At 38.7% G+C, this 23,688-nt stretch overlaps 1 protein-coding gene across 1 annotated transcript; it reads right to left on the bottom strand.

Annotated features, from left to right (window-relative positions):
* Positions 1-15,074: 15,074 nt before the first annotated feature.
* On the bottom strand, positions 15,075-16,824 carry LOC113759923. The gene is made up of 3 exons (XM_027302501.1): positions 16,024-16,824; positions 15,551-15,979; positions 15,075-15,434 (listed from the first exon to the last, which is right to left on the bottom strand). The coding sequence occupies exons 1-3, from the start codon at positions 16,822-16,824 to the stop codon at positions 15,075-15,077; spliced, it is 1,590 nt and encodes a 529-aa protein (XP_027158302.1).
* Positions 16,825-23,688: the final 6,864 nt, after the last annotated feature.

The following is a 23,688-nucleotide window of genomic DNA, read 5'->3' as shown; positions in this document are numbered from 1 at the left end:
CTTCAAACCACCCAAAAAGGCCATAGTTTCCCTTCTTAAAACTCGGTACGCTCACCGTTTTCTCAAACATCCCAGACAGATACTACTTCCAACTTACAGCTACAAAAACTCCAAGTGTTTTGGTCAAAAGATAATTTGCCAAGATAGCTTGTTTGCGGAGAGGTGAGAGAGATAAGAAGAAGAAAATTTTCACTAAGTCTTTTGGCCGGCAAAATGAAAGTTTTGAATATTTCACTAAGTGTTTTGGCAAATGAATCTTCCGCCAAAATCAAACGATACTGTTTTGTGTCTTTTTTTTTGGTACATCTCATATTTTCTCAAGTGTCACGATAGGTGGTCTAAAGGCACATTATTATTTTTATATCAGATAAAATAAAAAAAATTAGATATATATTAATGAGTTGATAATAAGTGTCATGATAGGAGTGTTATAATGATACAAACCAGCAAGTCTTCTTATAGGCATGTCAGAAAAGGTCATTTTTGTTGTAGTGGTCGGCCTATGAATTTGGGCGTCCCCCATGTACATTTGAGAGTCGAGGAGATTCACTCCAACGACGTATGCAGCCATAGCATACAATTTCATTTCATTCAAGCATTTAATCATTTCATTCCATTCAATCAAGTCATTAATAATTCATTCATTTCATGTCAATCATGAGTCATTCTTTTCAAATAAGAACGAGTGTGGTAAAGTATACACTCGCCTCTATTTTCAAAATCTCCAAACAATTATAGCAATTAAGCATGTATCAAGTATTCAGGAGTTCAAGTAATCATGCACTTGACACTCACCAAGTAAACAAGGAAGAAATGTCACTTGAAGTTCAGGCGTTCACTGTGGGATCCTCTTGAAGGTCCTCGTGCGAGCCTGAGCAATTAATAGTGAACTATCATGTATAAACCCCAATTATCACGAATGATTGTACCGTAAAGCGAGCCTAAATTACTGGCGAATCAAGGCTCAAAAGTGGGGTTTTTAAAGCACAAGAGAAATCGAGAGAAATCGAGTTTTCATCTTTGAAATCAAGTGTAAAACGTTCAAGTGATATCGAGGGGAAAAGGAGAATTCGAAAAACTCCATTTCCTTAAGTTTCGAAAATTTCAGCTTTGATACGAGATTTTTAAAAAATCGTATCTCATTCATTACAAGTTCAAAATTGGAAAACTTGGTACCGTTGGAAACTTCTTCCAAAGTACTAAAAGTTCCTAGAATACACTTTCCCATGATTCCCAACGGAAGGCATTCAAAAATTGGCTCAAAGTTACTGTTTTAGGCTTGCGAGACAGTTTTGAGGTTGGTTATTCGCCAACTTTGGAAATTCGGCAAAATTCACAGAATTTGAACTAGCCTCTCAGATTTGAAACTCAATTAGAGTTGTAATCAAAGTTTAAAACAAAACAAGAGGAACAAGAATTGGAGTTTTGAGCACCAAGATATAGTGGCTCAAAGTTGCTGAAAAATTGAGACGGTTAGGCAAATTTCCAGGTTCAATTTACAAACTTTGGGACTTTGTTTGAGCATCGAAATGAACTCAGAATAGCACCAAATTTGGTAGTATTATACTAACATATGAGGGCTATTCCTCTATCAATTTTCATGGAAAAATACGCACAGAAAGTTGGTTAACCAGATCACCAAATTTTCCAAATTTTTGAGGCAAATCTGCCTTGTACATGAGTTTTCCGTTTTCAAAACGTTTGGCCAACAAAAATGTCTTAAACATGGTCCATTTGTGTATTTAATGTCTAAGAAACATCCAAGATGCATTTGGTAGGTAATTAACACCAAGAATTTCGAAACAACAAGTCCCAATCAAGATTTAGACATTTACTAGCCAAAAGAGGGTTTCAAATCATTGAGTCAGTTTCAGATTTCGGCCACAACTCACTCAATTCAACTTGGAATTGAGCATGGTCAGTGGCGTTGAAGACTAGAATCATAAAGCTACAATTTCTTAGAAGAAATCATTTCCAAAATCTGTCCACAGCTAGCTCATATTTGAGCATCAATTCGTAGCTCAAAACAGAGCTCCCAGTGTAGACGCGAAACAGGACAGTCATGTTCAAACGATTGGTATGGACTACTCAGGTGGAATCAGAATGTGCATTTTATACCGTTAGAAATCTGGGAATATCTAGTTTCCAGTGCCACAAACGTCACTCGATTTTGACATTGGAGCAAAATGTTATAGCTGTTTGAAAAACACTGCCTGAGCAGTTACGGGAAAAATTCCAGTTTTGTTAGACTTCCGAAATCACAACATTTGGCCAACCAAATCATGAAATGTTTTGATGAAACTTTGTACACAACCTATATTACACATATACATCAGGAACAGGTCATTAGAACCACCAAAAATGCACTAAAGGTCACGGGAATGACAGGGGCAGAAATGGAAAAATTTCTCTCTTCACATCCTTTGAGTTTCCGCCAACAACACAACATTATTCCACTAGATTAAGCACTAAACCAACATTAATAACATCATAACTCATCAAATCAATCCATCCAACCATAGTGGGAGTTCATAGAGTCCACACATCAACTTTCCAACATAAATAAAGCTACCCACATGCATGCATGAGCTTATATGTGCAATAGAACTTCCATAAATCAAGATTTTCAAGGTTGATCATCACTTACTTTTGTTGGTGACTTCAAGCAGAAATTTTGGTCCAAAGATGTTTAGGAAAAGCCGTGGAAATGAAGCTCTTTCGGTAGCTTAAGATGATCACAAAGTACTTAGCAAAGTGTGGTTAAATTTTGGTGTGATTTGGTGGAGATTTGATGAAGAAATGAAGAAGAAATTGGAAGAGCTTTGGGGTTGTTTTTCTTCTCCTTTGGCCAGCTGGAATGGAGTGAAGAGAGAGAGAGTTTTGATCAAAATGAAGCTTCCAAGAGAAGCTTTAATGTGTGGTCCAAAATTGAGTAAAAGTCAACTCTCCCTCGCGCGCAGGCGCGCGTTTTGTGCTCGATTCCTCTCAAGTTTGTTTCATTAGTGCACTAAACCTCTAATGCACTTGTATTCATACTATTATTATTTACTCTTAATGGTCTAGAAATAATGGTCTTAAGTCCCTCAATTAAATTGCGCGTGTGAAAACGCGTACTTCCGATTTGTGCGCGATAAAGTGGAATTTTCAAGAAATTCTTATAACGATAGTATCACTAACTAATACTTGAATACTTAAACATAAAAATACCTATTTTAAGGCTAATGTACAAGTCTCCAATTTTCCAAGTTTATTGTATTCTCGAATCGATTATTGACTCCAAACACGCATTCACTATTTTCACTTAACGAGCTTTCAAAAATTAAATTTTGAAACAAGTCACTTTAAAAATATAACTAAACTATAGATCCATATAATTAGGTCTAAAAAGGTTAGAAAATAATATTCAGGGAAAACAGGCAATTAAATATTTAAATAAGCTCGAAATAGGAATTTAAAATAATAAATTTTGCGAGTCCTCACACGGGGGACTAGGTTCGTGACTTGAATATTCCTTCTTATAGAAAGAAGAACGAGCGTGCTATGGCAAAAAAGTCATACTCGTTCGTTTCCCTTATTCGAAGGATGACTCACTAACCTAATCAACCAAATTAGCTAATCTACTTTCCTAATTGCCTAAATGAAAATGCAAATCTAGATGTCATGAATCGCATAAGGGAAAGGGAAATATAACATGCAAAATGAAGAAAGAGTCTTAAAAGTAAAACATGCATGGAAATGTAGTGAGGCATGCAAAATGTGATTCTAGCTCATGAACGGCTCTAACGGGTCTAACGTTGGATTAGCCCATATCTAAATGCTTCTCACAAGCATTGGACTAGTGAAAAATCGGAAGAAAGGGCCACAACTAGCGTTGGACTAGTGTGGTGACATCACGTATTTATTATAACTACATGAATCATATAAAACATAATAAAAGCCAGTAAATACATAAATCACATAGAGCACATAGCACATAAACATGATATCTAGATGCAAAGAATCTAAGAAAGCGAGTACACATGTAAACACACAAGCATGCAAGCACACACAAGCAAATAAAAGCAAATAGAGACCTAACTATTATATTTGGGGCCCTAACTACAATCTAAGGGGGGGAAGAATAAAATAATAAAATAAAACTCTAACTATTACATGTTCTATTTAAATATATATCTTGAACCCCCTAACTATTATAATTTGGCATTGAAATTGTGACGCCCCCACTTCTCCCTAAGGTGAACCAAAGGGTATCCGCGGAACGCCTGCCCAACTCTCGCCAGGACTCAAGGCAATATTCATTCAAGCTTTGTGACAACCCCACCTCTCCTTAGGGCGAACCCTAGGGTATCAGCGGACTGCCTGCCCAACTCTCGCCGGGGCTCAGTCGATCAAAGAACTAACAACTCAAAATAACTGATGAAATAACTTCAAAATAAAGCGTACAAACCCTAAAGGCCTATAAACGTCAAGCCAACTTTCCAAACTTAAAATGGCAAGCTAAAAGTCACACTTACCACTCCACACTATAATTACATAACATAAGTTGAACTTGTGAATTTAAGTTTACAAAAGTCAAAAGTAAAGTCATCTTAACCAAAGGTTACAAATTCAAGCAAAATAAAGCTAAGAAAGCTCTCGACCGTTAGTCCATCCCCGATTTGTTAAGGAAAACAAAGGGAGTGGGGTGAGCTAAAGCTCAGTGAGGTTCCAAGTAAAGCAAGTAAACACATAGACAAATTGGAGCACAAAATAACCAAATAAACTATCCAATGGCAGGGTAGTGCAAACACAGTTTAATGCAAGGATACGGTGGCTTTCAAAAGCCAAAATCCCCTTGAGCTTGATCATAAATGTCTCCGTTGACTCTCCGTCAACACTTGTATAAACAGAATATCAAGTCCGTAGAATACCACTTTCACCGATCTACGTCCACCAATCAACCCCCTACCGGGCCCGCACTACATAAACAGTAGTTAGGTAATACTCGAGTATACCAGTTTCCAGTGTTCAGTAATCACTCCCCAAGGTTTATCGGCCTTCTCGACCAAGCCCTTGTTGGCTTGATAGAACCGACTCACCTATGAGGTTGGGTACCCAAACAGTAGTAGTAGTTGATGGAATATCACCCAAACAATTCAAATACAGTCACATATAGAGAATTCACATTTCATAATAGCAGTATACAGAGCCTCAGTGGAAAGTGAGGGAGGACGAGTGCGATAAAGTACACACTCGCCTCCATTTTTATCAAATCAGGGTTTGGCTCAAACAGTCATAAATCAAGTATTCAGATATTTCACTTAAGCAGGTAGCACGTAGTAGAACACTCACCTGTCAAGCAAAGCAGTAGTCAAACGTCAAGTTTCTCAGTTACGACCACCTTCGTTTCTCACCCCTAGGGCAACGAGTGAAAATTGTTAACCATTAGGTTCATGGCTTACTAAGTTAGGCTCATTAAGAGACCAAGTGAGTAGTCTAAGCTACTTAATCCATCACACATATAAGGTCCAAACCATGGTAAAATTTCATGAGAAAACAAGTTTAATAAGTGCATGAAATTTCGGCAAAAGAAAAGTTTCGTTCAAGCTTAAGAGTTTCTTCTCGGGTTGAACAGTCTTGCCCTGGCAGTCTTAGGAAAACGGTCATAACTCACTGTAGAAAAGTCAGAATTAGGTGCCGTTAGTGGCGTTAGAAACTAGACTCGAAGGGATTTCCAACAGTACCAAACTCACACTGTGGTTCATCCCCTATCGACAACAGTAACTCAGATAAAGTGGCTGTTTTTCCAACCCTGGATCAGCATTGACCGTATTCCAAACTACTCTAGTTCTAGGTGCTAACTTCATTAGTTTTGATCCAAATTCACCCAAATCACTCCTCAAGGGATCATATACAAGGAGTCAAGTCACCTAGGATCAATGGAGTTCACAATGCAAAACACAAACATGATTTAAGGCAACCACAATAGTCTCATAATTACAAGAATCCAAAACAGTCTACTAATGGTTCAAAATCACCACTTTACTTGCTTCAATTCCATTCCAACTCACTCATAGGCTTAACCAATAGTTAAGCTAGTTTATTAGGCTTGATTAGGGCATAATTGAACAACAAAATCAAGGGAAATCCCTTCCTTCAAGAACCGGCCAGCCAAGAAAAGAGCAAACAGCCCACAATTTCCAATATTTGTTCAACCTTCATTCCTGCATGATTTCTCTTAATATAACATATCAAGTGGTAGATCTAACTCAAAAGAGGTTTAAAACATAATAATACCTCATAAACAAACATGAACAAGATCCAAACATTTCATCAAACACTTGGTGTGCATACTAAGAAACTTAACTATTACTTGTTTAATTCAAGAGATCAACCACAAATCTCAACCAAACAACTTGTATTTTGCCATTAACACTTCAAGTGCATGATATATCACCATAAAAACAAGATTTAAAGAACATATACCTCTCTTGTAGTGAGCTTGAACCACCAAATCAATCCACCAAAGTGAAGCTTCAAGCTTGAATCAAGCACTTAGGGTTGGAGTAAAGTTTCACCCTAACTCAAGATCTTTCTCTCAAGATTTACTAGGGTTAAGAGCAAAGTAAAAATGGAGTTTCTCCCTTCTTCTCCAAGCTTCAAGAAAGTCGGCTATGAGGGAGAAAAAAAATGGCTAAAGCTAGCTTAAATAATCTTCTAACTTATGGTCTAACAAAAATCCATGGCTAGGGTTTTGCCACTTGGCTCCATCTTGGTCCAATCCTTTATTAATCTTTGACTAATGATATACTAGCCTTTCCAATTGTACCAATACTTGTTTAACACACCTAATCTCTCACATAAAGTCTCTACCACTAATAAAAGAACACTTGGACAAATGCAAGTGGTGCATTAATTAAAATTAACTCAAGAAAAATGTTTTACTTCAAATAAAAAGAAATGAAGTGTAATGCATGAAAATTATTGTAACACATAGAGAATATAATGTAAAGGCATATAATATATGATTTAAATCCTAGGATAAAGATAGGATGAGGCAAATAATTTGGAAAAATTGCGTTTTAAAGTGAGGGTTCTCATACTCTCTCCCCCTTAAAGAATTTCGTTCTCGAAATTCTCACCTTGATCACTGAATAGTTCAGGGTACTTGGTGCGAATGTCCTCTTCCATTTCTCAAGTAGCTTCCTCTACGTCATGATTTCTCCACAAGACTTTTACCAAAGGTATTTGCTTAGTCCTCAACTCCTTCACCTTTCAATCTAAGATTTGCACTGGCCTTTCCTCCTAAGTTAAAGATTCATCAATGTCAATTTCCTCTGGCTTCAGTATATGAGTGGGATCTGGGTGATACTTTTTCAACATGGACACGTGAAATACATCATGAACCCTGGATAGACTTGTAGGTAACTCCAATCGATATGCCACGTTTCCAACTCCTTGGAGGATTTTGAATGGTCCTACGTATCTCGGTTGAAGCTTCTTTCCTTTTCCCGCCGTGAGACTTCGAAGTGGCGTAACCTTCAAAATACCTTGTCTCCAACTTCAAACTCCAAATCCTTTCGTCGATTATCAGCATAACTCTTCTGTCGACTTTGCGCTGTCTGAAGCCTCTGACGTATCTGTGGCGACCCCACTTCCCCCTAAGGCGAACCAAAGGGTTGGCGGGCCATCTGCCCAATTCTCGCCAGGACTCACGCAAGCATTCTAACCCAAAACCTTTCGAAGAATAACCTAATCTATTACAAAACAATTCCTCCGAAGAAGACCGTCACTAAAACCACATTCACTTCAGAGATAGCAATGATTTAAAATAGCCAAACGACGGCTCCTAAACATTTCACGCATTGCGAACTGCGGAATAGAATCGTACCGTCCCAACTAAGAAAAAAATTCATACAACAAAATACAACAATCAAGCCAAGCATCCAAATTAAGTTTTACACATTTTCCAGCTTCAAGTGGCAATCCAAAATAAAAGTACATTATCCAAATTTAACACACTACAGCCCACACAAATAGTCATAGTATACAAATACATCCCAAAACGAAACATGGATAAGTTTCAAATCTTTCAATTTCCAGAACCTGTCAAGGAAAACAAATAAACGTGGGGTGAGCTAAAGCTCAGTGATGCCCCAAAGCATGCAGTCACGTAAATCAAACAGCGAGAAATAACTTAACCAAATTGAACAGTTAGGAAAGCGTATAACAGCACAAGGTAGGATACAGGGGCTCTCAGGAGCCATTTTCCTCGCTTGATCACCATTCATCGTAGTTGACCCTCCGTCAACTCTCACTACTTATAGTCCATGTAGATCCACTCATTTTAATCCTAACCCGTCACCGTTCTTACCCCTGTCCCGGGCCCGAACACCGACTAAGGACGCAGTATACTCGAGATATACCCGTAGATGATTGGTCGAGGGATTCACCCAACGACGTTATTGTAGTTAGATTCATGCGTCGAGGGATTCACCCAACGACGTAACTACATTTAGATTCATGGTAGTTGGATTCAGAAGTCGAGGGATTCACCCAACGACGCAACTACATTTAGATTCATGGATTCACGAGAAAATGATTCACGCAAGTCACCACTCGAACGGCTAGTGCGATAAAGTACACACTGCTCACTTCGATGGATCAAAAACTAGTTTTGCAAATTATCACATATTGAGTCAAGAAAGCACTTTAACCAAGTAAGCATAGAACAAGCAGGAACACTCACCAAGAGTGAAGTTACTGATCAAGTTGGGAATCAAAATCTGCGTCCTCGCTAAACCCTAAAAACCAAATTCTGAAACTATAAGTTCTCTATTCAATTTTTTTAAACTTATTCGTATAGGGAATTATCTAATATATTACTAGTTTACTTTCTCAAGTAATTTCAAAAATCTACTTAGGTTGAAACTTGACAAAAGTAGTAAAAATGTTTCTTATAGTTTTCCTTGAGATACTTTTCCTTAGAAAAGGGTAACTAGTATTATTTTCTTGAAACAATTCGACCATCCACTTAGGATTGAAATTTAGTAAAAGTAGGAAATGTTTTATATGGCTTTCCTTAAAAATATTTTTCTCTATACGAGTGCGGCTAGTACTATTTTATTTAGAATAAGTTTTCTTGCCGAGGAAGTTTTCTGCTATTTTTAGTTAAAGTCACTAAAATCTTGTATTTTGGAAATTTTCCTCTAGACAATTAGCCAGGGACAATTTTAAGGAAAGAAAAGGAAATAGATCAAGACTTAGGGTTTTAAAACTAGTGAAATCATTTTCTAAAAGTAATAAGGCTAGTTCACGCTTAAAGGAGAAATATCGAGTTGGCAAGGTTTAGAAAATTCCTACACGAAATTTCTAACTTTAACATACAGTGCTAAGTTTTATCGTACCATACTAGAGTGAAGATATATTTAAATAGCTTGCTTAAAAAAAAAACTTCTCAAGTTCACAGGACAAAAATGGATTCCTTACGATTCCAATTTACATAATATTTCAGATTTGTCAATATAACCAACTCACATTTCAAATAGAAATCTCACTAGGGCTTCGTCAATCATTAGCCCTAGGTTTCAACAGATTCAATTCTGATCAAGAATAAAACGAATGACCAAGGCTTCGTCAATCATTAGCACTTGGTTTTGGCAAGTTCATATCACATCTTAACTAAAACAAAATGAAGGTAAGGCCTCCAAGAAATTCCAGCAATTAAAGTTCATCATCCTTTAACATTTATAAAACCATTCAAATGGCCAAAGGCTTCATCAATCATTAGCCCTTGACAACCATCAATCACTTCCAACTACAATTCAATCAGGAATTCAAATCACAATTAAGCTAAATGTTCGATCCAAGTCAAAATTCAGTTTCATGAAGAAACAGGACATTCAAGCAGGACAGTCTACTTTGAGGAGTCACGGACAGCGGTACACATGGAGGAAAAATATGAAATTTCTACAGAACAAAGGCCCATGATTCTAGTTTCAAATGCCACTGACGGCACCTTAAACGGATTTTCCTACACCAAGATATAAGCATTTTACTGAGACTGGTCAGTGAAATCCGAAAATCTGAAAATTCATTTTTCACTTGTGAGAAACTCCTTTTTCTCTTTTAACACCATAAGGTTTTTATTCAAACCATCCATTCATTTCTTATAGAACCCTAAAACAACATATTCCAGGCATTTCCAACCATTATGTTTCAAAGAAAAAAATTTCGAAACCAAGCTGAGGTTCCAACTCAACCTTCGGCTATCACAAAAGAAATTCCAGCATTTATGTGCCAACACTTTTGGTTCAATCTTTCCATATATCCAATATTTCATTGCTAAACAACTTAAAATTTACATCTCCTATGTATTACTAAACCATTATATTCCAAGGGAAAAATAAAATAAATTTCCAGAAACCAATTAAAATTTCCAAAGACAACCTGAAAATTCTGGTTCATACCCCTCGGCTATCAATACTTTTCCAGCACTTAGAGTTTTATAAATCCAACTTTTCCTTGGCTAAAGCATGGTTTTAGATTCTCAAATTCATCATGTGAACCTTTGGCTAACTAATTAACATTTCTGGTTCAAAATCGAATTCGAATAACAGGTTCAAACATCCCAAAAATTCCAGAAATCTGTCCAGCTAGCTACGGATGAACATGCATGAAGAAACTTCCTGTTTTCATTTTATTTTCTCGGTTACAACATAGTATTAAACTCTCAACTTCCTCATGCATTTACTTAGCTAGACAATGAACATTTCCAGTTCAGGAGTTGAATTTAAACAATGGTTACCAACCCCACAATTTCCAGGTTTAAACCTCACGGCTTATCTCAAAATTTCCAGCAATAAAAATGGTTCTAAAACCAGATTTTCCTTGGTTAAGTCGAGGTGTTAGGAGCTCAAATTCAATATGCAGATGCTTAACCAGTGATTAACATTTCCAGTTTAGAAATCGAGTTCAAATAACAGCCATCAACATCAAAATTTCTAAAAATTATTCCAGCTTGGCTCGGATGAACATGCATGTGGCAGGTTGCATTTTGATTTTATTTTTCTGGTTTAAACTAATTAATTAACTACATGCAGAGCCTAATTAACTTGTTATTAACTAGCTAATTATGATTATAAGCTCAAACAACAAAATTAAACCAAATCAAGCTGTATTAATCAAATTAAGCTCTCGGCAAATTCAAACTTGCACACATCAGTTTTCTTCTTTTCTTAATTACAAATCCGGCTGCCTAAACTCACATGCATGTTCCTAGATGACTTAACCTTCTTGTTTTTAGTTGGTTAAATATTTAATTGAGCTCAGATTGTCGCAGGTAAATAAATCAAGAGCTGCATTTCCATCTCAGCTCCTCGGCAGAGCCATTTAGCCAAAACAGAAAATTTTCTAGTGACTTAATTTCATCAACCGACTGCACAAGCAACTCATGCAAGCTCTGATATGGCTTCATCTACTTAGCAATTAACTTAATTAGCCCAGAAATTACCTCAGATATGAACTTAACTCCCACACGAAAATCTGGAAATTTCTTTCCTTCCTCTTGGCTTCACGCGCAAGTTTGATTCTGGTTTGATGAGTTGCGGCTGGGATGGTGAAGTGCAGCTTGGTTGAGGTTGCAAATGGCCACGGCTGGGAGAAGGGAAGGTACAGGATCGATTGCTTTCACTCGTGGTCCTCTGATTTTTGCCCTCAGCTCGCGATCAGAACGAGAGAAAGAAAATTTCTGCAGCTTGTTTTCTCGCACTCTTGCTCTCGGATGGCTGGTTTCTCACCTCCTCTTATTTACTCTCGGTCTAAGGCAGAGGAAGAGATGAGGTGTTGTTGTGAATCAGAGATGAAGTAGTGGAGTGTGGTGGTATCGCGGTATTGAGAAGGAAGAGGGAATGGCTTGCGGTTTTGGAGGAGTTGGCGTGTATGAAATGGTTTGCGTATAGAATTGGTGAAAATGTGATTGGCCGATTGGGGCGGTGATTGAAATGCGGTCAGAGGGATTGTTTGGTTTTGCATGGAAACGTTGGGGTTGTAAGGGCATTTTAGTCTTTTCACTTTGCTACCTAACCTCTACTTAAATTCTCCATTTTAACTTAATTCCAAAAATTATCTCCAAGTGTGATTTGAACGCCTAATTATACACTAGTATACTTAAACCATTTTTATCGAGTACTTATTGATCACAATTTAATATTAAGGTTCCTAACATTATTTAGCGATTAAATTAGTTATCAGAATATCCAATTATTTATTCTCAAGAAATAGAGTTAGTCTAACTCGAAATTTATCGATTTAGTAATATAGAATCAAGCGAAATAATAGTTTACTACCAGTGTGTCAATTTGCACATAAAATTATTTTTACGCACTTATTGTGAAAACAAAGAAGGATAAGACTATAATTATCGAAATTTTCACGGCTTAAGTATGTTTAGTATATTAGTATCATGTTTATCTAAAATTCATTGGTTTTCATCTTAAACCGGAAATTCCTATTAACATTTAACATTAGCAACTAATTGGAATTAATCATTGGAATTTAAATAGTTTGTTTTAAGATAGTAAGTTTATCGACTCAAGTGTCATTAATTTCGCATAAGGGAATTTAAGTATTCTAACATTTTATGCTAAGGCGAAAAATTTAATCTAACTCTAAAGATATTAATTTAGTCTAGCAAAACCAAGAAATTTCATAACTTAGGAAAATTATATTATTTTTCACATAACCCTATTTTTGCGTACTTAGTTGCGAACAAGTAAAAGTAATGCTAGAAATTATTAAGGAATAAAAGAAAAGCAAATGAAATATGCACTGGCTTATATATATATTTCAGGGTTCTTACAGTATCACTTTCACTTTCTCATACGCATCCTCGATCCATGGTACTGCAACTGGGTCTAAAACCCTTCTTTCTCCTACTTCATCCCAAAATATTGGTGATCGGCATTTTCTTCCATAGAGAGCTTCATACGGTGCCATTTGTATTGAAGAATGGTAACTATTATTGTATGCAAATTCAACTAGAGCCATGTATTGTCCCCAATTTCCACCAAAATCCAGAATATAGGTCCTCAACATGTCTTCAAGTGTCTGAATGGTCCTCTCTGATTGTCCATCAGTTTAGGGGTGGTAAGTAGTACTAAAGTTCAACTTGGTCCCCAAGGTCCCTTGTAATTGTTACCAAAAACGAGACACAAATCGTGGGTCTCTATCAGAAACAATGCTTACAGGGATCCCATGTAATCTCACAATCTCATCCATGTATAGTTGGGCCAATTTCTCCAAAGAGTATTTCATATTTATAGGTAAGAAATTAGCAGACTTGGTCAACCTATCTACTATTACCCAAACGGCGTCATGACTTTTCTGGGTACGGGGTAACCCTGATACGAAATCCATAGTAATATGTTCCCATTTCCACTCAGGGATTTCTAGAGGTTGCAGAAGACCTGAGGGCTTCTGATGTTCAGCTTTCACTTGTTGGCACACCAAACATTTTTGGACAAACTGAGCAATTTCCTTTTTCATCTTATCCCACCAATACAGCCTTTTCAAATCTTGGTACATTTTACTACTTCCAGGATGCACTGTATACTTGGACCGATGTGCCTCTTCCAAAATATCCCCTTTATCATTTCATCCTGCGGTACCACTATCCGATCACGAAATTTTAAGATACCTTCGGAACTCACGTTAAAGTCTTGTAACTCCCCTTTTTGCACATTTTCTGTCCACTTTTGCACATTTTCTGTCCACTTTTGCACCATTCGGTCATTCCTTTGAGCCTCTTTAATTCGGTCCAACAAATCAGATCTTACTGTAATATTGCAGAAAATTACCCTCTGTCGGTCTAATCGCGGGTTCCATTCACTCACTTCCTCCAACAAACTCCATTCCTTAACCATCAATCCAGCTACTTGCACTTGTCGGCTTAAAGCATCCGCTACAACATTGGCCTTGCCTGGGTGGTAGTTAATTGTACAATCATAATCCTCAAGAATTCCACCCACCGACGTTGTCTCAAGTTTAACTCCTTCTGAGAGAATAGGTATTTCAAACTCTTATGGTCGGTATATACCTCAAAAGTCACTCCATATAAATAATGCCTCCACTTCTTTAATACAAAAACTACAACGGCCAGTTCTAAGTCATGAGTGGGGTAATTTCGCTTGTGGGGTTTTAACTTCCTAGAGGCATAGGCAATTACACTCCCATTTTGCATTAGAACACATCCCAAATCTTCCCTTGAGGCATCCATATATACAGTAAAACTATCTCTCCCATTTGGTAAAGCTAAAACAGGTGCCGACGTTAACCGTTTCTTTAACTCCCGAAAACTAACTTCACACTTAGAATTCCAGACAAATTGGCCATGCTTCTTGGTCAGGTTGGTTAAATGACCGGCTAACTTGGAGAAATCTTTAATGAACCGACGGTAATACCCGGCTAAACCTAGAAAACTACGGACCTCAGTCGGGGTTTTCGGGCGTTTCCACTCAGCTACAGCCTCTACTTTCACTGGATCCACAGAAAATTCCATTTTTAGATATTATATACCCTAGAAAAGAAATTTGCTCCAACCAGAACTCACACTTGCTAAACTTGGTATATAATTGATGTTCTCTTAAAGTCTGCAAAACTATCCTCAAATGTCATTCGTGATCCTCTCGAGTCTTTGAATATACCAGAATATCATTTATGAATACCACAAAAAATTGGTCCAAATAGGGTTTAAAGACTCGATGCATTAAATCCATAAATGCAGCACGAGCATTTGTTAAACCAAAAGGCATCACGGCGAACTCAAAATGACCATATCTGGAATTAAAGGCAGTTTTCGGTATATCCTCTTGCCTAATTCGTAACTGGTAATAACCTTGCCTCAAGTCCAACTTAGAGAAAACTACTGCTCCTTGTAGTTGATCAAACAACTCTTCAATGTGTGGCAAAGGATATTTATTTTTCATCGTTACATCATTTAAGCCACGATAATCAATACACAGTCTCAAACTACCGTCATTCTTTTTAACAAATAACACAGGCGCTCCCCACGGTGACTTACTTTCTCGAATAAACCCTCACTCTAACAGATCTTGTAACTGTAGTTTCAATTCCTTAAGTTCGGCGGGAGCCATTCGGTAGGGTGTTTTTGCAATGGGAGCAGTTCCAGGCACCAAATCAATCTTAAATTCTATTTCCCTTTCTGGTGGCATCGATTTCAACTCATCGGGAAAGACATCAGGAAATTCATTTACTATTAAAACGTCCTCCAGTTTCACCTTATCTCCAGGAGTATTAATTAAGAAGGCTAAGTAGCCCTGCGCCCTTTTACTCAATAACTTTCTAGCTCGAATTCCCGAAGCAAGCGCAGACGAGGCTAACCTACCTCTCACATCCAACCTTAAAGTTGCCCTCCGGGTATCGAGAATTCCACCACCCTAGTTTTACAGTTCAATTGGGCGTTATAACGGGCCAACAAATCCATGCCTATAATTACATCGTACACCTTAAGGTCTAAACTTATCAAGTCTCCCACTAACTTCCGTTCTCCTACCCAAATCTCGCAATTTTTATAAACCATATTGGTAATTAGGTTTTGCTCCCCAGTAAGTGTTTTAACTTCTAAGTCATAGGGCAATTTAACAGGATTCACATCAATACCACACATAAAGGCAGGATTCACAAAAGAATGGGTTGCCCCAGGGTCAATTAAAAGCTTAGCTAAGCGGTGGAATATAGGGATCGTACCTTCTACCACTTCAGAGGACTCAGGGGCTCGCTGATAATCCAAGGCAAAAACCCTAGCAGAGGATTTAGGTCTACCCCTACTAGCAGTTGGTTGCTTAGGATTTGACTTCTCCGGCTGAGCACCCTCATTTCCTTCACGATTCTTAACAGGGCAAGTGGCGATCTGATGCTCAAAACTCCCACAACGGAGACACTTCTTCAACTTTGCCAACAAGCGTCCTCGGTGTGGTTTGTCCTACCACAATATCCACAGCTTGCACGAGAAATGGGTGTAGGAACTCCCTGGGAGACGATCCTATGTTGCCCTTGTCTCTTTCCGCTTGGAGTCCCTCTAGATGGAGCTCCTCCCTTTTGTCCCCCACCAATTCGGACTCCACCTGCACCTCTTCCAAGCTTAGGAGGTGGTACATTCTGATCACCTCGTCCAGAAGCACTACTAGATACACCTCGTTTCTTGGCTTGAAAGGTTCGAACTTGAAGTCGAGCCTGCTCCACTCGTTGAGCTTTGTCAAGCACATCTTTAAAAGTGTCAATTTGAGCAGCAGCTAAATCCTTTTGAATTTCCACATTCAAGCCTTGTATAAATCGTCTTATGCGCTTTTGTTCACTAACCACCAATTCTGGAGCAAACTTGGAGAGTCGAGTGAACTGGGTCTCATATTCTGCTACACTTGAAGTGCCTTGGCGCAATTTGATAAACTCGTCCTCTCTTTTCTCCTGGATTAAGGGCGGGAGGAATTTCTCATTGAATTCTCTAGTGAAGTTTAACCAAGTACGTAGGGTTTGCTCCCTTTCCCACTTGACCCTTACTACGTTCCACCAGGAACGTGCCGCACCTTCTAGTTGGAAAACGGCGAAGGTAACTTGCCTCTCTTCAGTGTAATGTAGCGCGGCGAATATATCCTCCATTCGCTCGAACCAATTCTCGACAACTTCAGGTTCAAGTCCTCCAAGAAATTTTGGAGGAGCAAACTTTTGAAACCGCTCCAGGGCCCTATCCTCGCCTACTTCAGGGTCTCTTTGTTGGTTACCAGGTACTTGACCCAGCTGGTCAACCAAGCGGGCCAGTAAATCAGTCATTCAATTAATAGCTGTTGCTACTTGGTCCCCTCCATCACCTCGGGATCCCTGGTTTTGATTCGCCACCGAACCTTGTTCCTCCTCTTGGTCTTGGACTTGCCTGGATTCTCGTCTACGGCCCCGAGTACGTCTTTGTCTAGTCTCCATTATTACTCACTAGCCTAGTGCCCACGTATGATAACTAACAGGGTAAGGAAATATGGTATATGATAGATGCTTATATATATTGAAAGTCAAATAAGAAATGGAAATCAAAATCACGATAAGCGAGTGAAATGCACAGCAGTTAAGATCAATGTCGAAATAAAGTCAAAGTCAAGGTCAAAGTCACAGTCAAAAGTCAGCAGTCAGTCAACAGTCAAAGATCAAGGTCAACAATCAAGGTATTATACATTAAAAGGCTCATAGCAGTCATTTACAAGGTAACAGGACCAAGCAAGTACGAGCCCCCCAAAAGTACAGATATAGTCATATCAAGCAAAACCTAACACAAGTAGTCAAAAGAAAGCTATACAACCACCGAGTCACCACATCCCCTAACAAGTTCATCCACTATCCCAACCTAATGGTAAAGGCTTAGTCCGTCGGGACTAGCTGACCCCCCAACCTCGGCGGGTTCATCTCCCGAACCAATACCAGTATAAGAAGCCTCATCGCTCTCTTCTTCAAGAAGATCATCACAAGCGTTCAGAATGGACTCCGTTCTAGTCCTTACCTTCATTGCTCTAGTAACCATGCGCTCCTGAGTTTCCCCCAACTGTGCGCAAAGATCGTCAATCCTCTCTTGGCCCTCAACCATATCATACTCGAGCTCCTTAATCCGCTCGGCTTGCATTTTATTAGCTTCCCTTAGTTGGTTCACTTCGGCTTCAAGCCTAGCATTATCCCTTGCAAGCTCCTTACGCTCTTTTACTACAGCCAATACTACTTCATTACGGTAGGCATAAGTGTGGCGGCACTCGCAACGCCTGTAGCGATTTCACGGGCTCTAATAAACTCTAGCTCCTCCAGGCCGGATTTGATACTTAATCATGGGGAGTACTCCACGGGGCTGCTCACCAACTGGACTATCACTATGGCCACTATGTCCGTCCATCCTACACAAAAGTGTAGATAAACTTTAGTACTCTTAAGGAAAATAATCAAATATAATCCTCAAGTCGGAAATTTCTAACTCGCCCAGGCTAATTCAAACCTAAGCTCTGATACCAACTGTGACAGCCCCACCTCTCCCTAGGGTGAACCCTAGGGTATCAGCGGACGGCCTGCCCAACTCTCACCGGGGCTCAGTCGATCAAAGAACTAACAACTCAAAATAACTGATGAAATAACTTCAAAATAAAGCGTACAAACCCTAAAAGCCTATAAACGTCAAGCCAACTTTCCAAACATAAAATGGCAAGCTAAAAGTCACACTTACCACTCCACACTATAATTACATAACATAAGTTGAACTTATGAATTTAAGCTTACAAAAGTCAAAAGTAAAGTCATCTTAACCAAAGGTTACAAATTCAAGCAAAATAAAGCTAAGAAAGCTCTCGACCGTTAGTCCATCCCCGATCTGTTAAGGAAAACAAAGGGAGTGGGGTGAGCTAAAGCTCAGTCAGGTTCCAAGTAAAGCAAGTAAACACATAGCCAAATTGGGGCACAAAATAACCAAATAAATACCGTATGATACAATAACAATTTAATCACAGTTCAATTCAAGGATACGGGTGGCTTTCAAAAGCCAAAATCCCCTTGAGCTTGATCATAAATGTCTCCGTTGACTCTCCGTCAACACTTGTATACACAGAATATCAAGTCCGTAGAACACCACTTTCACCGTCTACGTCCACCAATCAACCCCCTACCGGGCCCGCACTCCATAAACAGTAGTTAGGTAATACTCGAGTATACCGATTTCAGTGTACAGTAAACAGTCCTCAAGGTTTATCGGCCTTCTCGACCAAGCCCTTGCTGGCTCGATAGAACCGACTCACCTATGAGGTTGGGTACCCAAACAGTAGTAGTAGTTGATGGAATATCACCCAAACAACTCAAGTACAGTCACATATAGAGAATTCACATTTCATAATAGCAGTATACAGAGCCTCAGTGGAAAGTAGGGAGCACGAGTGCGATAAAGTACACACTCGCCTCCATTTTTATCAAATCAGGGTTTGGCTCAAACAGTCGTAAATCAAGTATTCAGATATTTCACATAAGCAGGTAGCAGGTAGTGGAACACTCACCTGTCAAGCAAAACAGTAGTCAAACGTCAAGTTTCACAGTTACGACCACCTTCGTTTCTCACCCCTAGGGCAACGAGTGAAAATTGTTAACCATTAGGTTCATGCCTTACTAAGTTAGGCTCATTAAGAGACCAAGTGAGTAGTCTAAGCTACTTAATCCATCACACAAATAAGGTCCAAACCATGGTAAAAGTTCATGAGAAAATATGTTTAATAAGTGCATGAAAGTTCGGCAAAAGAAAAGTTTCTTTCAAGCTTAAGAGTTTCTTCTCGGGTTGAACAGTCTTGCCCTGGCAGTCTTAGGAAAACGGTCATAACTCACTGTAGAAAAGTCAGAATTAGGTACCGTCAGTGGCGTTAGTGTAACAGCCCCACTTTCCCCTAAGGCGAACCAAAGGGGTGAGCGGACTGCCTGCCCAGCTCTCGCCAGGACTCACGATGCAGACTAGAACTATCTATAGCGATCCGGAACTTACGAACGAGCGTAAACAAGTCAAAATGGAAAAAATAACCCAAAATAAGAAAAATGAAATCCGGAGTCGGCCATGATAGTAACCGACCCGTCAAAACCCAACTGAAAGAGCACGCAAACATTCACATCTGAACTTTAGCGATTACAATCCAAAATTTCAATCCAAAATGACATACAAAAGTTTTCAAAAGTTAATACATACACACGGTTTGCCAAATCAAAAGAGAAAACGCCCCATAAGTACACTTAGGGTTTTAATACATGAGCTATACAAAAGATATGTTCAACTAGCTCAATTTGGCAGCCATTTGTCAAATCCAGACCAAAAGGGTTTATTTTCCTGTAAGGAAAACAAAAGGAACAGAAAGGGGTGAGCTTGCGCTCAATGAGGTACCAAACATATAGCAGAAAATCATGGCATTTCACATTTAACAAATCAGATACACATGCCAGATGAAAGCAAAGGAACCAATGATTCAAATCAGAAGGATACGGGTGGCTCTCAGGAGCCAAATTTCCAGCGCAGTACTTGATCCAAACCGGTTGACTCTCCGTCAACGTATATAGAACCAAAACGTCCGTAGACCCCTCTTTACACCGAATTCCGTCCACCAAACACCCCTTTACCGGGCCCGCTCACCTCAAACGAACAAAATGGTAATACTCGAGTATACCCGGAATCAAGGGTCTCAATACCCAAAATCCCCGAACAGACTACCGTGGTTCGTTATCTAATCGTCCAGGCCCTTGCCGGCCCGACTCGAATAACTTAGCCACAGGATTGAGCTCATAGGTCATAGAAATCCGAACAGATGCAGACACAGATAACAGATTCAAATTTTGCATAGTAAATTGGCATATGAACAGACTAGAGAACGAGTGTGATAAAGTACACCCTCGTCTCGAACAAATAAACAGATTGCAGAGCAGAAATCAAGTTAAATAGCAATGGAGGGGAGTGTGGTACACTCACCGGCTCAACTTCAAAAGTTTTTACTTCAGATTGGCCTTAATCGCCAAGAAACCCTAAAATAATCAAAATAAACCAATTGAAGGTTTCATATCCAAAATCGAGTAAACGGAATGCACAAGTGAGGCTCGACTACACGTCGTACGCCTTGCCCAAAAATACTAATGCAAGGGTGCAAAAACATGATTTTCTTGGAAACAAAAAGATAACATGAAGACCTAGGGTCAACAACCCAAAAGCCCTTCATTTCCATCAAAAAGGCAAATCCAACTTAAAGAACCAAACGGCCTAGAAAATCGGGCAGCACCTCCCCTAAATTTCTTACTTTTCCAGCCATTAAGGCTTCATTATATCCTCAAATCAGTCCCAACATTTCACACAAAAGTCATCTCATTTACCAAAAGCCGTTCACTAGGCTCAAAGCAGTACAAGTACAAAAGTTAGCTAGGAAATGACCGGAATAAGAGTAAGTCTTAAAACATGCAAACAAGTACAATGAGACTCGATAACGAATCATAAAGCCATGCCAATCACAACCCCAATAGGGTTTCATATACATATATAAGCATAATAGCAAACCAGAAAATCAGAAAATATAACTCATTTGATCAATCAACAAAAACAGGTTTGGCCTCCGTATGCGGTAATGGCACAAAATGCGCTACGCTTATCGGATAAGGGCGTAAGACCCACCATCTCGAAGCTAAAAGACAGGGCTACAACAATGTAGAAGGCCTCTCAGTCCAAATCCTAGCACAACTAGGTCAAATGTGCCAAATACTAAACCAGAATTACCAAAACAGGTTTGCAAAACACACAAAACTGTAATGAACACAACTCAGTCTGTACAAGTCCAAATGCCGAAATTCCAAAGGCATAAGCTAGCTAAGACATCCAGCTACATTTCATCAGAAGACACCAACTTCAAAATCCAAACCAATGCCAGTCAAAATAGACAATTACTATCGCAGTTCGCACATTCTGTTCACCCAGAACAGCAACAGTAAAAACGGCATAACTCACTCTACACTACTCCAAATGCCCTGAAATTTTGTAGGCACTTCAAACTCATCAATACCTACAACTTTCATGTTTTGAGAAAAGTCCAATTCGGCCTCTATCTATGACCTAAAATTTCGGACAGAATGTTCAACCAAGAACCCTAATTTTCCAGAATTTCTTCCAAACCCAAAATTGATTGCATTTATCAACAATTCACACCCACTAGAGTCAAAGCCCCTTATTACCAACCATCAAAAACAACCACACCATCAAGATCATATGAAACCAGAAAATTCCTAAAAAATAAAAAACTCAACCAAATCACTTCAAACCAAGAAATAAATCACATATACCATCACTCAAGCTACTTCTAAGCATAACATAAACATCATTAGGTGTAGTAGGGTGTTCAAGCATCACTTACCAAGAAATTAAGAGAAGAGAAGTAGTAGGACACCTTAGCTCTCCAAGAAAGCTTCACCAAATCACTCACTATCACTAACTAAAGGGATTTTATGGAGTAATTGCAAGATCAAATGGTTGGATGGTTCACCTTGAGCAAGATTGGAGCTAAAACTTGAAGAGTTTCTTGCTTCCTTTTGGAGAGAGAGAGCCGGCCATATGAGGAGAAGAAATGGTGATTTTTGAGCAATTTTTCAAGATATTTACTCAATTTGGTCAAAAGTCAAAAGTGTGAATAGTTGCCAACAAAGTCCAACCAATGGTTGTGTGACACTTGTCACTCCATTAATGCAATCTTATCACTTCTTTTCTCTCACATCAATCATTTCACACACTCTACTTATCTCTTAACACCCGATAAATTTTACACAGTATCCGGAATTTAACCTAATTGGCCGAATTTTTCCAAACTTTTCGCACTAGTGGGTCCCACGTCCGATATACGTTCTTAATTTCTCAAAATCTATTCGATACTAGAAAAGTCATCTAAAAACTATATTTACTCGTAAAAATAATCTAGAAAATTTTCCGGATACAGAAAGTGTAGAAAACAAGCCATTGAAAACAAGAAAGCCTAGAAAGATTATAAAACCTAACAAATGAAAAAAATTACGGGTTCTCACAGTTAGAAACTAGACTCGAACGGCTTTCCAACAGTACCAAACTCACACTGTGGTTCATCCCCTATTGACAACAGTAACTCAGATAAGGTGGCTGTTTTTCCAACCCTGGATCAGCATTGACCGTATTCCAAACTACTCTAGTTCTAGGTGCTAACTTCATTAGTTTTGATCCAAATTCACCCAAATCACTCCTCAAGTGATCATATACAAGGAGTCAAGTCACCTAGGATCAATGGAGTTCACAATGCAAAACACAAACATGATTTAAGGCAACCACAATAGTCTCATAATTACAAGAATCCAAAACAGTCTACTAATGGTTCAAAATCACCACTTTACTTGCTTCAATTCCATTCCAACTCACTCATAGGCTTAACCAATAGTTAAGCTAGTTTATTAGGCTTGATTAGGGCATAATTGAACAACAAAATCAAGGGAAATCCCTTCCTTCAAGAACCGGCCAGCCAAGAAAAGAGCAAACAGCCCACAATTTCCAATATTTGTTCAACCTTCATTCTTCCATGATTTCTCTTAATATAACATATCAAGTGGTAGATCTAACTCAAAAGATGTTTAAAACATAATAATACCTCATAAACAAACATGAACAAGATCCAAACATTTCATCAAACACTTGGTGTGCATACTAAGAAGCTTAACTACTACTTGTTTAATTCAAGAGATCAACCTCTAATCTCAACCAAACAACTTGTATTTTGCCATTAACACTTCAAGTGCATGATATATCACCATAAAAACAAGATTTAAAGAACATATACCTCTCTTGTAGTGAGCTTGAACCACCAAATCAATCCACCAAAGTGAAGCTTCAAGCTTGAATCAAGCACTTAGGGTTGGAGTAAAGTTTCACCCTAACTCAAGATCTTTCTCTTTGATTTTTCTCTCAAGATTTACTAGGGTTAAGAGCAAAGTAAAAATGGAGTTTCTCCCTTCTTCTCTAAGCTTCAAGAAAGTCGGCTATGAGGGAGAAAAAAAATGGCTAAAGCTAGCTTAAATAATCTTCTAACTTATGGTCTAACAAAAATCCATGGCTAGGGTTTTGCCACTTGGCTCCATCTTGGTCCAATCCTTTATTAA

The sequence above is a fragment of the Coffea eugenioides genome, chromosome 2 (assembly GCF_003713205.1).
Source record: "Coffea eugenioides isolate CCC68of chromosome 2, Ceug_1.0, whole genome shotgun sequence".
Taxonomy (NCBI): Eukaryota; Viridiplantae; Streptophyta; class Magnoliopsida; order Gentianales; family Rubiaceae; genus Coffea; species Coffea eugenioides.
This window is presented reverse-complemented; position numbering and strand designations above follow the sequence as displayed.